The sequence below is a fragment of the Bison bison genome, unplaced genomic scaffold (genome assembly GCF_000754665.1).
Source record: "Bison bison bison isolate TAMUID 2011002044 unplaced genomic scaffold, Bison_UMD1.0 scf7180017864280, whole genome shotgun sequence".
NCBI lineage: Eukaryota > Metazoa > Chordata > Mammalia > Artiodactyla > Bovidae > Bison > Bison bison.
The window spans coordinates 1,171,678-1,185,612 of record NW_011494852.1 but is presented as its reverse complement, the minus strand read 5'-3'; the positions used below and the strand labels follow the sequence as shown (position 1 = coordinate 1,185,612).

Here is a 13,935-nt window from a genome sequence, read left to right as displayed (position 1 = left end):
GTGAGTTCTCCTCACCTGGCCTTGTCACCTGCGATAATCCCTTCTGGCAGCACTGCTGGGAGGGCAGCAGTGGTGTTTGCCTGGGGCCTGGGCTCCAGGTCTTCACTGTGCCTCCTTGTGGCTCTTGGACTGTGTTGCTCTCATGAGGGCAGGCGCTGGGGTTTTGTTCTACACATGTCGGCCTGTTAGGTCTTTTATTTTTCCAATGTGGATCTGATCTTGGCCAGGCAGCAGTAAGCGGTGGCACAAAATGAGATCTTGATTTCCTAGCCAGGAATCGAATCTGGGTAGCCTGGATGAAAACCAGGAATCCTAGCCACCAGAACGGTAAGTGCTAGAGGTTGGAAGCCATTTTTCCCTGGACCTCTGCTCCCAGTGAAAAATTCATTTCTCTAGGAGCCAAAAATGTAAATGCAGGTACAAAGTTTACTACTAGAGACAAAGCATAACAACAAGTGGGAGAAAGCACAGAGAAGCTGTTTAGTTAAGACAGAAACAAGACAGAGATGCACACCCAGAGAGGAAGGGTGTGGACATCCCCCCTTGTGAGGAGGGGCACAGAACAGAGGCGATTGTCATTTAATAGGACAGTTCTTCCAATTTTAGTATCTGTAGTATCTGTGTTGCTGAAGCGAGCACAGGACAGTTCTTCCAGGTCTTTGTTTACCTTTAGCCAATTATCTGGTTTCTTTTTCCACACCTGACCTGCCCTAGGACCCTCCTCAACATGTGTGCAGAACTTTTTTCCAGGATGGATTCTGGCCCAGAGGCCTGTGGGATGCCCTTAACATCACATGTTATGGGGTGGTGCCCCCTCCTTTTTGACCCGCAAGGAGCCTTTCTGCACATATGAAATGTCTCCCTTGGCCTAAGGATGGGAAATACCTGATCTTTTAACAGGATTTAGTCTCACTCTGCCCCTGCCATAAAAATGCCCAATGTCTGGTTATTTACCCGATTCCTGTTGCTGGTTTTTATATAGAGGTGTAGATCTCACAATATAGACAGGAATCTGGTCATAAATTTGTTGTCCTGGAGCCTGTTTGTCTCTTGCTTCAGGAAATATAAACAGGGGGCTGGTGATGAATGTCAGGCCTGGAGCTCATCTTCTTCCCACCCTAGGAGGTATGAATAGGAGGCCAGTTGTAAATGCTTAGCCTGGAGCCCATCTGTCTCCTCCTCAGACAGTTTTTAAAGTCTTTATTGAATTTGTTACAATATTGCTTCTGTTTTGTGTTTTTGATTTTTTTTTTTTTTGGCCCTGAGGCATGTGGTATCTTAGCTCCCCAGCCAGGGATCGAACCTGCACCCCCTGCATTGGAAGACAATGTCTTAACCACTGGATCACCAGGGACACCACTGTTAGTGTTTGAGTCAGGGCTCTCCTTCTGTTTATGAAGTGCCAGGGTTAGGAGAAGGCAATGGCACCCCACTCCAGTACTCTTGCCTGGAAAATCCCATGGATGGAGGAGCCTGGTGGGCTGCAGTCCATGGGATCGCTAGGAGTCAGACACGACTGAGCGACTTCCCTTTCGCTTTTCACTTTCATGCATTGGAGAAGGAAATGGCAACCCACTCCAGTGTTCTTGCCTGGAGAATCCCAGGGACGGGGGAGCCTGGTAGGCTACCGTCTATGGGGTCACACAGAGTCAGACATGACTGAAGCGACTTAGCAGCAGCAGCAGCAGCAGGGTTAGATTGGTGTCCAGTAACTTCCTCCTTCCCTAGAGGAGCAGGGGAATGTGACCACATGATGCTAGATACCAGATCTAGAAAGGGTTCAGACCCAAAGAGTTGCCCTGAGGCTGCTTCCACGTCCAAGAGAGCGCTGAGAAGTGGTCCGTGGTGCTCCTGCCCTCCAGCCCGAGGGAGTTTGGTGCTGGTGGCTCCCCTGCATTTCCAGGAACAGGGTGTGGAGTGGCTTTCTAAGGGGTAGTTGTATTCCTCCAAACTTCCCTGCTTCCAGCCCTCTTCCAGCCCTGAGGCCTTCTCTCCTACTGTGAGGCTCCACATTCCAGCCAGCTCTGTGCTTAGCCTGCTCTGAGCACATTTGGTTTTGGCTTTTTGCCGATACTTGCAGGACCAGCCCCTCATCCTCCCCTGCATGCGGGTGGTGGATTTCCAGCTCCTGGGAGAGATAATCCCTCCCTGGGAGCTTGATCTTCCTCTAACACCTCGCTGTCATTTTGTTGAACTGGACCAGCGGTTACTGCACGTCTGCAGGGAGCCAGGCAGCCAGGCTTCAAAGTGCTTTGAGAAGCCTATGGACAGGAGCCGTAGACATTACAGAAGGACACGAGTGGCTGTAATACCACACGTTACATCATCAAACTGCTTCCATGTGGTATTAAGCAGAGATGCATAGGAAGTTTTCCCTTTCTGCCTTTTCCTTCAGAGACACATTAAGCCTGCTGGAGAATATTGCTCATCAGTTGGAAAATACGCCTGGTCAGAGTCTATGGTCAGGGCCCTGGGGGTAAGCAGGAGCGGCCACAGCAGTGAGATTTCGGCAGGGAGTGCTTCTCTGGGAGGTGCAGACTTTCCTGGGCTGGCTTCTGCTGAGCCAGGCTGCACACTATCACCAGATGGTCCCCGACAACACAGACTCATCCGGGCTGGCAGGACGGTTGAAGACCACAAAACCACGGGTGTGCACACCACCTCCTAAAATGCCCAGCACTGGTCTGAGGCCTCGCTTGACTCTCCTTTTCAAAATAACCTCAAATAATTCATGTGCAAGGGTATTTGGTACCTCTGACTAATTTCACTGGGTTTTCTTTTTTTTGGGGGGGGGTTTTCTATAAATCATTTCATCATTTGCACTTAAGAAAGAGTGGAATTTTGTGTGTGTGTGTGTTTTTAAGGAGTTTAAATGAGGTTTCACACCTCTTTCCCTCACATGTGATTTTAAAATACAAAACCAATTCTTGCAAGTAAACTTGTCAGATTATTTTAAAGCACATACCCCTGTATAAGAATTCAGCTCTGGCATTAAGCATTATTACATATCAGTATTTTTATTTATTTATTTATTTGGCTGTGCCAAGTCTTAGTTGTGGCACACAGGATCTTCTGTCTTTGTTGTGGCGTGCAGGATTTTTAGTTGTGCTGTGTGGGAGCTATTACTAGCTTCCCGACCGGGGATGTAACCTGGGCCCCCTCCATTGAGAGAGCAGAGCCTTAGACTCTAGACCACCAGGGAAGCCCCTGATTATTACATATTTTTAACACTGGGACAGAAAGGTCAAGAACAGAGCAGGACAGAGCTCTCTGTATCCCTACTGCTGGACGGGATTCAGTCATTGGCAACCAGAGACTGATGTCCAAGAGCAGGCGTATGACTTGGACTGAAAAACAGCCAGCTCCATCCCATTCACCAGCAGTGGGTGCGGAGAGTCTTTTGTGTTCACAGTTCATGCATTTAAACCCAGCGTTTTGACGTGACATTCAGGGCCCTTCCCTTCCCTTGCTGCCCCTCTCTGACCTGCCCTGTCTGGATTCTTATTATTTCTCAGAGCTCATGTTCACAGCTAGTCAAGCCGAGTTTATCCTTGAGTTTATTCCTGTGCTCCCCAGGAATGTGCTCCTGCCTCCTGATGGCTTTGGCCCCACTGTGGTCCCTGCCAAGGAGGCCTCCCACACGCCCTAGCCCAACCCCATCCCTGGTACTCCTTTCTCCTTACCTTGCCTGGCACTGTCTTGTTTCTAAGTCTTCTTGCTTCCCAGTGAGGTGGCTCGCTCCTCCATCAGAGCCCACCTTTGTCAGGTCTGTCTCGTGGGCGCGGGTGTTGGTGTTCTGCCAGCATCCTGTCTGGCTGTTGAGCAGGAGTGTCCCTTCTCAGTTTTAGTCTGACCTTGTCTCATCCTGTTTCTCATGTGGTTTTTATCTAAGGCATCTTTACTTTTGTGCTCCGCCGTGTAGAACCGGCTGTGTCTGGAACCAGCACAGAACTTTGTTTTCTTATGACTGTGCCCCAGCCAAATTATATTATCCAGTTCTTCTGGTAGGGACTCATAAAAGGATTATCTGTGCTCCAGTAATGGTTGCCTTCAACGATTCAAATACCTAAATGGTTGCAGAGCTGGGGCCTGCGAAGGGATTATATGTAGCCATTTTCATGCTAGGCTCTTCTCCCTAAGAGGATTTGCAGGGAGCTCAGGGGACTTCTTCAGGCAGTCCTCAGGAGGGCCTGCAGCCAAGACAGCCCAGCCTGGACCAGACCGAGGGGATCTGATGCGGAGCCTGTTTGGCTGTCTGTCACGGGGACTTCTATAAGGGAAATGCAGTGTGGAGTCTGTGCCTCCGTGGCTTGTGTGCTGTAACCCCTAGGCATAATTATTTTTACATGATGAATGCAGTGGTTAAAGGGATGAGTGTTAGAATAAATTCTGACATCCACCTAACCTCGAGTTGGACAGCTGACCCTCAGTTTCTTCATCTGCAGCATGGGGCAAATGATACCTGTGGTTATTGTGAGCATTAGTTGTATTTAGTTACCTATACTTATTGTGAGCATTCAAATGGGATGAGAATGTGTAGAAGTTATCACAGTGTCTAGACCAAGGATGCTTTCAAATAAATGGTGGCTGTTTTTAACATTAGACTTTAGGGATGGAATTCATAATGCACTTAGGCATACTGTTTCTAGTGTTTCCCCAAAGAGGCGTTTTAGAATACTGTTACATAATGAGAAAGTAATTCAGTTTTTCACTTATATTTCATTCATCTGATTGTATCAAGGATAAGATTACTTGATGCCCTTTACTGTTGCTACTTTTCTCTTTTTAATGAAAAGAAGAGGCTCAAAGAACCTTTGGCAGGCAGTGGTATCTAACCAGGTTTTAAATAATGTCAATTGGCTTTATCATTTTTAATTATAAGATTATCTGAATGGGAAGTGATGCTGGTTTCCCATTTAAAGTAGTGATAAGGGTTCTTTTAAAAATAAATTTTAAATGGGAGTAGATGTTTAAAGGAAAATGTCAAACATTAACAATAGAGCCGTTGTGTACAACTGTCCTGCCCTGGGGGAGAAGAGGTGTTGGCCAACTAGGCTGGTGTGTAGCCTATGAGCTGCTTACTAAGCCATGTGCTCTGGCACAGGGCTGTACCTACGGGGAAGATGGGCTGCCTTTTTGTAATTCTCACGAAAGCACCATGTGGGCTGGCAGAAAGTGACCGTACATTGGTGTGTAGAGTGGCAAAAATAGTGAAGGTAACATGTAAATGGAAATCTCATAAGACAAGTATTCATTTTCTCCATTGTTCAAACTGAGATGGCGGCTCAGAGAGGTGAAATGACATGGCTAAAACTCTGATTCCTTTTCTGTGCCCATTTTTCGTATTCCCGTCTCATACTTCAGTTAAAAACCGTGCTGATACATGGTAAGGGGAGTAGACCAGGTGAATTGGAAGCCCCATTCACAATAGGAGCAAATCTATACAGAATATATATATAATGTCTAATAAAAGTTGTACATGATCTATGATCTTTTTAAAAAAAATTAAATTTTGGCTGCTCGGTGTCTTCATTGCTGTGCACAGGCTCTCTCTAGTTGCGGTGAGTGGGGGTCCTCTTTCATTGTGGTGCATGGGCTTCTCACTGTGGTGGCTTCTCTTGTTGCAGTGCACAGGCCCTGGAGTGTGCAGGCTTCGGTACGGGTGGCACACAGGCTCAGTAATTGCTGCTTGTGAGCTCTAGAGCACAGGCTGAGTAGTTGTGGAGCTCGGGCTTAGTTGCCCTGTGGCCTGTGGAATCCGCCTGGACCAGATAGCAAATCCACACCCTCTGCAGGTGGGTTCCTAACCAGTGGGCCACCGGGGACGTCCATGATCTGTGATCAAGTGGAGAAAATTTAAGTAGCAGACATAAAAGAGGATGAAGGTAGACATACCATGCTCATGGAGAATGATTCATTATTATAAAGATGTTGACTCTCTAGTCTGTAAATTTAGTGGTTACAATAAAAATCCCAATAGAAATCTCATGGAATTGATAGACTGACTCTAGTTCATGTGATATTGTAAAGAATTAGGTATAACCAAACAACTTTGGAGAACAGGGGGAGAAGTCTTCCTATATGAGATGTCAAGGCTTATGATGAAGCCATGGTTATGTAAATTCATGTGGTCTGATCCTTTCCTAAAGTAATCGCCACTAGCTACATGTGGATATTAAGTATTTGAAATGAGGCTAGTATGAATTGAGCAGAATACACATCAGATTTTGAAGACTCAATAGACGTAAAAAGAATGTGAAATATGTCAATAATTTTAAAGCATTGTTCACATGTTGGAAATATATTGTACCTATATTAAATGGCACCCCATTCCAGTAGTCTTGCCTGGAAGATCCCATGGACGGAGGAGCCTGGTAGGCTGCACTCCATGGGGTTGCTGAGGATCGGACATGACTGAGCGACTTCACTTTGACTTTTCACTTTCATGCATTGGAGAAGGACATGGCAACCCACTCCAGTGTTCTTGCCTGGAGAATCCCAGGGACAGGGGAGCCTGGTGGGCTGCCGTCTATGGGGTCGCACAGAGTCAGACACGACTGAAGCGACTTAGCAGCAGCAGCAGCATATTAAATAAAATATATAATTAAAATTAATTTCACTTTTTAAAATATGACTACTAGAAAATTTTAAATAATATATGTGATTATGCATAATGTATATACAATTACATTTCTCACATAAATCTGTTGGATGGCACTGGTCAAGACCATTGAAACAGACTAAAGCCCAGAAATAGGGCAAACATACATGGGAAGTTGGAATTTGAGAAAGGTAACATTATCAGCTGGTGTGAAAGGGATACAATATATGGAACAGTTGGCTTATGCTGTGGACTGAATGTTTGTCTCCCCCTGTTCCACACCCCCCGCCCCCTGAGCCAGCCCAAATTCATATGTTGAATCCCTAATCCTAAATGTGATGGTATTTGGAGATGGAGCTTTGAGATCTAATTGGGATTAGGTTAGGCCGTAAAGGTGGGGCCCTCATGATGGGATTAGTGGCCTTATAAAAGGCAGAAGTGATAGGAGAACTCTTTCTCTACCATGTGAGGATATAGTAAGAAGGTGGCCAACCCATACAGTCCAAGACGTGGACCCTCACCAAGAACCAGATCTACTATACTAGCACCTTGATTTTTGACCCCAGCCTCCAGAACTGTAAGAAATAAAATGTTTGTTGTTTAAGCCCCCTCAGTCTATTGTATTTTGTTATAAGACCCTGACCAAACTAAGATTACCTTCAGAAAAAATTTAAATGCCCAATTTATAGCGTATATAAAAATAAAGATGAATTAAATTCCAAAAAATGATAAACTTTAAGAGTCTTGGAAATTACAGGGACTATTTTTGTGGCCTTGAAGTTGGAAAGGATGTGGTTTCAGGTAGCCTTTGCTGCATAACCAGCCAGCCCCCAGATTCGTGACTCACAACTGCTATAGTTTGTTGTTCCTTACAAGGAACTAGCAAGGTGGGTCTTCTGCTGGTCTCACCTGGCTCACTTGTGTGGTTGCACTCAGCCAGTGGGCTGGCTATGCCCACTGGACCACCTCTCTCTCCCTCCATGGGCTTTCGTCCCATGGGCTTCTCTATTGCATGGTGATCACGTGGTACCAAATGAATGAAAGTGAAATCTGCAAGGTCTCTTGAGGCTGACACTCAGAATCACAGAACATCAATTCTGTGTGTGTGGTTGGTTAAAGCAAACCACAGGGGTGGCTCAAATTTGAGAGATGGGGAAATAGACTCCACCTTCTCATAGAGGGAATGGTGAAATTTACAAGGGGGCATGCCAAGATGATAAGATTTCCTTAGCTCCCAAGACCACTGACCAGTAAGGCAAAGATGGACAAGTTCAACTACATTAAAATCAAACACTTTTATTTCTGAAAACACTCATTTGGAAAAATGAAGAGACAAGTCACAGATCCGGAGAAGATATTTGCAACATCTTTTAGTGTCCAGATGTCGAGAGAGCTACCAATTGTAAAGAAAAGGGCCAGCAAACCATGAGAAAAGTGGCCAAAAAACATGGTAATTTATAGCATGTAAAGAAGTGATAATCAACTTCATTAAAGAAATGAAAATTAGAAACAGCAAAATAGCTGTTTTATGCCCAGACTGGCATAAATGAGCTGGTCTGACCACTCCGAGGAGCACTGGCTAGGATGTGATGGAAGGAAGGGGAGTGCTCACGGACTTGGCAGGGAGGTCGTAAGCGGTCCAGTGGTGTTAGCTTCTGGTGAAGGTGTAGGTGTATGCTGCAGTGCCTCTCCTAGTCACATTCCTGGATGTGTACTCCAGGAACACATAAGAGTGTAGGAGTGTTTGTGTCAGCATTCTTTGTAATACTGAGAATGTGGAACCAACTTAAGTGTAGGATATTAGATAAATTGTGTCGTGTTCACTTCATACAGTACAGCAGGAATTAGTAAATTAATAGGAGCTGTGTGGATCAGCGCTGAAAGAACTTGAAAACATAATGTTGATGGAAAAGATGGAATGTTCCCGACTACTTACAGTGTGATACCATTTATGTAGATTTTGAAGCCCATAAAGCAAGATTTTGTATTATTTATGAACACATGAGTTTTAAAGGAGTAGAAATGTCAGCAAGAAGGATATAGAAACAGCTTTAAGATAGTGGTTGTCTCTGAAAAAGGAGTAGAGGATGGGAGGGTGGGGGCAGGTAGGGGGAACCAGTCTACTCTGATATACTTTATTTCTGAAAAGAAAATCTAAGGCAAATATGGCAATGTGTTAAGATTTGGTAATCCTGGGTGGTGGCAGTGGTTTAGTCGCTAAGTCGTGTCTGACCCTTGTGACCCCATGGGCTGTAGCCCACCAGGCTCCTCTGTCCATGGGATTCTCCAGGTAAGAATGCTGGAGTGGGTTGCCATTTCCTCCTCCAGGGGATCTTCCCAATCCAGGAATCAAACCCTGGTCTCCTGCGTTGCAGGTGGATTCTTTACCGACTGATCTATCTTGGGTGGTAGGTTAGCATTATTACTCTACTTTTCTGTTATGCTTAAAATATTTCATTAAAAACTTGCATATCTTTAAAATATCATAATTTGAGTCATGTAGGATGTTCTAAAAATAGCCATTGTTACTTTTGCAATGACTTGAAGCGTAACAAGATTTTCTGAACATGATTTATACATTTAACCAGTAAGAAAAGTCATCTTGGAACTTGTGGGTTTTGTTTGTTTTTTCCTGACCATGTGTTAGGTCTGTAGAGTAATGCATGTCAGGGATGCTTTTTGGACATTGCTAGATCAGATGTGACACACCAGTCTGAAGGTGGTCATTTACTGCTGTTTCCTCTCTTGTCCCAGGAGACTCGCTCTGCCCCACCTGAAGTCCATATGGCTCTGTATGATGAGGACCTCCTGAAAAATCCCTTCTACCTGGCTCTTCAGAAGTGGCGTCCTGACTTGTGCAACAAGGTGGCCCAAGCTCATGGCATTGTAAGTGCATCGATCCCGAGGGTGGTCCTCTGCTGGGTGTGGGAGGCTCACCTACAAATATGGTAGACTTCAGTTAAATTTAGCAGGAGTCAGGTATAGAACTGCTCAGTGCAGCAAGCCCCAGACTATGCTCGACATGTGGACGAGCAAAGAGGAACCGCCCTGAGCAGCTTCCTCCAGGAAGCCCCCTGAGACTGCTTCAGCCCGGGTGTAATCTTTTCTCTGAACTCTCAGCCCCTATTATCACTGCTCTCATGGTAGTCACCTCTGTTTCTCCTGTTTCCATGTTGACCAGGAGGGCTTCTCCAGGGCAGAAATCATATCCTTCCTTGTCTGTGAGATGGGTGCTCACTCCCGCAGAGTAGGGGAACGTGTAAATGTATGGGTATGTCACCTTCAAAGGCATTTCCTGAAGAGGAGGAGCCGAGGGAAGTTTCATAGTAGAGACCACAACCTCAGAAGCCTACAGGGGCAGCCAGGTAACAGGAGCCAGAGAAGAGAGAAACCGTGGTCTGTTGGCAGGGCGTCTGCTGCCTGGAGGGAGGAAGGGCCCACACTGCAGGCCGGTTTTCATTCCGAGGTTGGTGAACTTGGCTGACATCTTACACACCGTGGGATACAGAGAATTAGCTGGGCGCCTTTGTGCCGCCTGCCTATGGCAGGGCCTCTTCTTTTTTTTTTTTCTAAATAATTTTTATTTATTTATTTTTGGCTGCGCTGGGTCTTTGTTGCTGCGAGGGCTTTTCTCTAGCTGCGGCGAGCGGGGGCTACTCTGAGTTGCGGTGCTCGGGCTTTGCATTGCGGTGGCTTCTGTTGCACGGCGCGGGCGCTAGGGCATGCGGGCTTCAGTACTTGCTGTGCGTGGGCCTCTTCCCTTCCTGCATGTCCTCTTTTCTTCTCATACTTTTGTTCCCGCTTCTCTTACCCATTGATGGGGTCTTAAGTGAGTCAGGTGGCCGAGGGTTTGAACCAAAGGAGAAATGAGTCAGCTCAGGTTTCTCTGCAACCTTAGAGCTGACTTTTCCATGCTTAGCCCACCCCTCTGCCATCAGAAGCCTGTTTTTTGTTTTTTTCCCCCAAGTCCCTTCTGGTTTTTATGATTGGTTTTGTGATTAATATCTCTTTCCCAGAATTTTTTTTACTTTGGATTTTAGAAGTCATAAACTTCATTATTTTAAAAAAAAAAAGGCTAAGAGAATACAGTTATTTCCAAAGAAGAAAATAAAATTCTCATAAAGCTCGCCACAGGTGTTCACTGTCATCCATTCATTTCACAGCAGCTCTTAAATGCTGCTATGTGTAAGACATTAGGTTTGATGTGGGAGATTCAGCCAAAAATATGAGTAGGCATCACGATTTTTACCCTCATGGATCTCTACCCAGACTTCTAGTGGGAGAGACGGTCTCACTCTGGGTTAATATTTAACTAATTATGGTTACCGTCCATGGGATTTTCCAGGCAAGAATACTGGAGTGGGTTGCCATTTCCTTCTCCAGGGAATTATGGTTAAGTGTCACAGAGAAAAGGCCCAGACATCATGTTAACTGAGAGGGCCTGACCCAACTGGGGAAATCTTTCCTTCCCATGTTTGTTCTGTGGTATTTTGAAAAGAAATACTGTCTAGATAAGAGTGTATTATCACAGGTAACTTTCTCTTTTTAAAAGCGCCGTACTGCGGACTGCTGTTAACCTCTCAGGAAGCCTGAGACGGGGACCTGTCTCACTCGTCACTGTGGTGCCAGCACTTAGCATGCTCCCTGTCACCCAGGAGGTGCTTTTGCAGCTGCCAGCTCAGAATCCCACTCAAGCTCACTTTAGCAAAAGGAGAATTTGAAATAAGAACTTCAGCATCTCGGTCACCTTCCTCTAAGATACATCGAGGAATAGGACATGCTTCTTATTTTCTTTTTTAGCCTGTGAGGTGTGCATGTGAGATCTTAGTTCCCTGGCCAGGGATCAAATTTGTGTCCCCTGCATTGGGAACGTGGAGTCTCAACCACTGGCCCACCAGGAAAGTCCCGGGAGATACTTCTTAAGTTGCCATCCCGAGATCCCAAGGGTGCCCTAGGCTTCTTACTCCGGCTCCCGCTGAGATCCACAAGGGGCTGCGTGGGGCCCACATTCAGTAGACGTGAGAATCAGCGAGGCCAGCTCCTCAGGAAATTGCAGCTGTGGGAAGGAGCCGGCTGCTGCTGTCCTGTTCAGCCAGGCCAGGTGCTGATAACCAGCTCCTGCCACCTGTTGGCCATGTGATGGAGCCCCGGCTCATCTAACCTGTCTTATTGCTCTTTCTGGGTCTGTTGGTTGAGTGTAAAAAGTAGAATATCCCAATGACCTCTAGAAGAGAGAGCACTCATCCTTTCTGCCATCTCTGAGGGACCCACATGGCCTCAGCAGGTGAATGCTATATTTCCTTTCACGGGGCTTGGCCACTGGGCTGAGTTTGTGCTAAGTCACTTTAGTCATGTCCAACTCTTTGCTGGCCTGTGGGCTGTAGCCCGCCAGGCTTCTCTGTTGGTGGGACTCTCCAGGGAAGAACACTGGAGTGGGTTGCTATGCCCTCCTCCAGGGCATCTTCCTGACCCAGGAATTGAACCCATGTCCCTTAAGTCTCCTGCATTGGCAGGTGAGTTCTTTACCACTCGCACCCAACCTGGGAAGCCTGGACTGAGTTGGGTGGTCCTTGAATCTGCCCTGGGGATTAGGGTCCTTTACTAGGCTCTAAAAATGTGAAGTCACCACTTTTTATTTACTCTTTTATTTGGCTGCATTGGGTCTTCTCCACAGCATATGGGGTCTGAGTTCCCTGACCAGGAATCAAACGCGTGTCCCCTGCATTGCAAGGTGGACTGTTGACCACTGGCCCTCAGGAAAGTCCTGAAGTCACCACTTTTGAACATGTGTCTCCCCAGGCTTAAATGCCCTTCACATCTCCCTCTGCAAATGGAGCCGGCAGGCCCCCTCACATGATAGCTGAGGGTGCAGGCTGGCTGTTCCCCTCACCTGTCCCAGCCCCTCCTCGAGTTTGATTTCCTTCCCGAACCTGCCTTTGATGGGGCTGCCCCGTGTCCTGGAAGGCACCGCCTGCCACCATTTGCTCTTTGACTGGACAGTGGAACCCCATCTCCTAAAGTTCCTTCCCATTCTGATTCCAGAGACCTGTGACGCCCACACATTGTCTCACAGTCACCTTGTTCTTGTGACCATCTGGTTATTATGCAGTGAGTTTTCTTCAGCGCAGCTGCATAGGCCTCCCGCACCCCGGGGCTGTTGTTCTTGGGGCATTGGGCAAAAGTTCTCCAGATTTCCCTGGTGGACCGGAGGGTGGGGGGGTGGGTCCATTTGCCTATAGGAAAAACAACAATAGCAAAAGGAGATGACATTTGGTCCTTTAATCATGGTCCTGTAATTATGGGTCTAATTATGGGGTATGCAGGCTTCTGAGGGCTCACCTGGGAACCTAGCATCGTGATTCTAAGTTCCAGGGAACTGACTCAAGAACATGCTTATACAGCCCAGCTAAGGGCACTGAAGTTCATGTTCCAGTTCTCAGAATTTGCTTAGTAGAGCTTCATCTGACAAACACCGAGTATCTCCTATACTCCAGACACCACGCTGGGTTTGCAGAGTTACTCGGAGGAATGGGGGACACGACATGCCTTCGGGGATTTCCACAAACAGGTCATTTGTAGGCCAGAGGGTTGAGTATTAGGACAGAAGTCGTCATGTGCTCCTGTGGAGTAGCCGACCCAGGCAGGGGGATGTCAGGAGGGTACGCTGGAGTGAAAGTGAAAGTGAAGTCGCTCAGTTGTGTCCGACTCTTTGCGACCCCATGGTCTGTAGCCTACCAGGCTCCTCTGTCCATGGGATTTTCCAGGCAAGAGTACTGGAGTGGGTTGCCATTTCCTTCTCCAGGGGATCTTCCCAACCCAGGGATCAAACCCAGGTCTCCCGCATTGTAGACAGACGCTTTACTGTCTGAGCCACCAGGGAAGTTCTACCCTGGAGTAGGTATGACTAATGCTAATTCTTGTTTTTATGCTTTCTTTTCTTTAATGACTATTATTTTAAAAAAATTCTTTACAAAGGGGTTATAATAAAAAGTTTTATTGTTAAGTTCTGAACTGAGTCCCTAACTCATGGTCTTCTCAGCAACTCTGAACTTTGCGTCTTCCACACCAGCTGCTACAGCTCCACAACCTCTGTTCCAGAAATAGTCTGAACCTCCCTCCTGCGAGGGCCCTTGGCACCTGAGCCTGCCTCCCGTGGGTGGCTTCATAGCCACCCACCACTGATCCTCCTCACACCGGTCTCAGCAGGAACCTGGTGGATAGATGGAGCCACAGAGAGCCAGCCACTGGTTTCTGCTTGCAGTGAAATGCACCAGGCAGCCTCGCCTGCCTGAAAACTCTGGGAGAGTCCTTGAAATTGGAGGCTTCCCTGTTCA

The 13,935-nt window shown here is 46.8% G+C and overlaps 1 protein-coding gene across 2 annotated transcripts in view; it reads left to right on the top strand.

The window, feature by feature from the left end:
• Window positions 1-13,935, top strand: part of ANKRD27 (ankyrin repeat domain 27 (VPS9 domain)) — a 60,666-nt gene that overhangs the window by 1,645 nt on the left and 45,086 nt on the right. For both annotated transcript variants that reach the window (XM_010848922.1, XM_010848924.1), the window contains exon 2: window positions 9,356-9,487. In XM_010848922.1, the coding sequence (XP_010847224.1) occupies window positions 9,386-9,487 (102 nt within the window). In that variant the 5' untranslated portion in view covers window positions 9,356-9,385. The remainder of the gene's footprint in view (window positions 1-9,355; window positions 9,488-13,935) is intronic.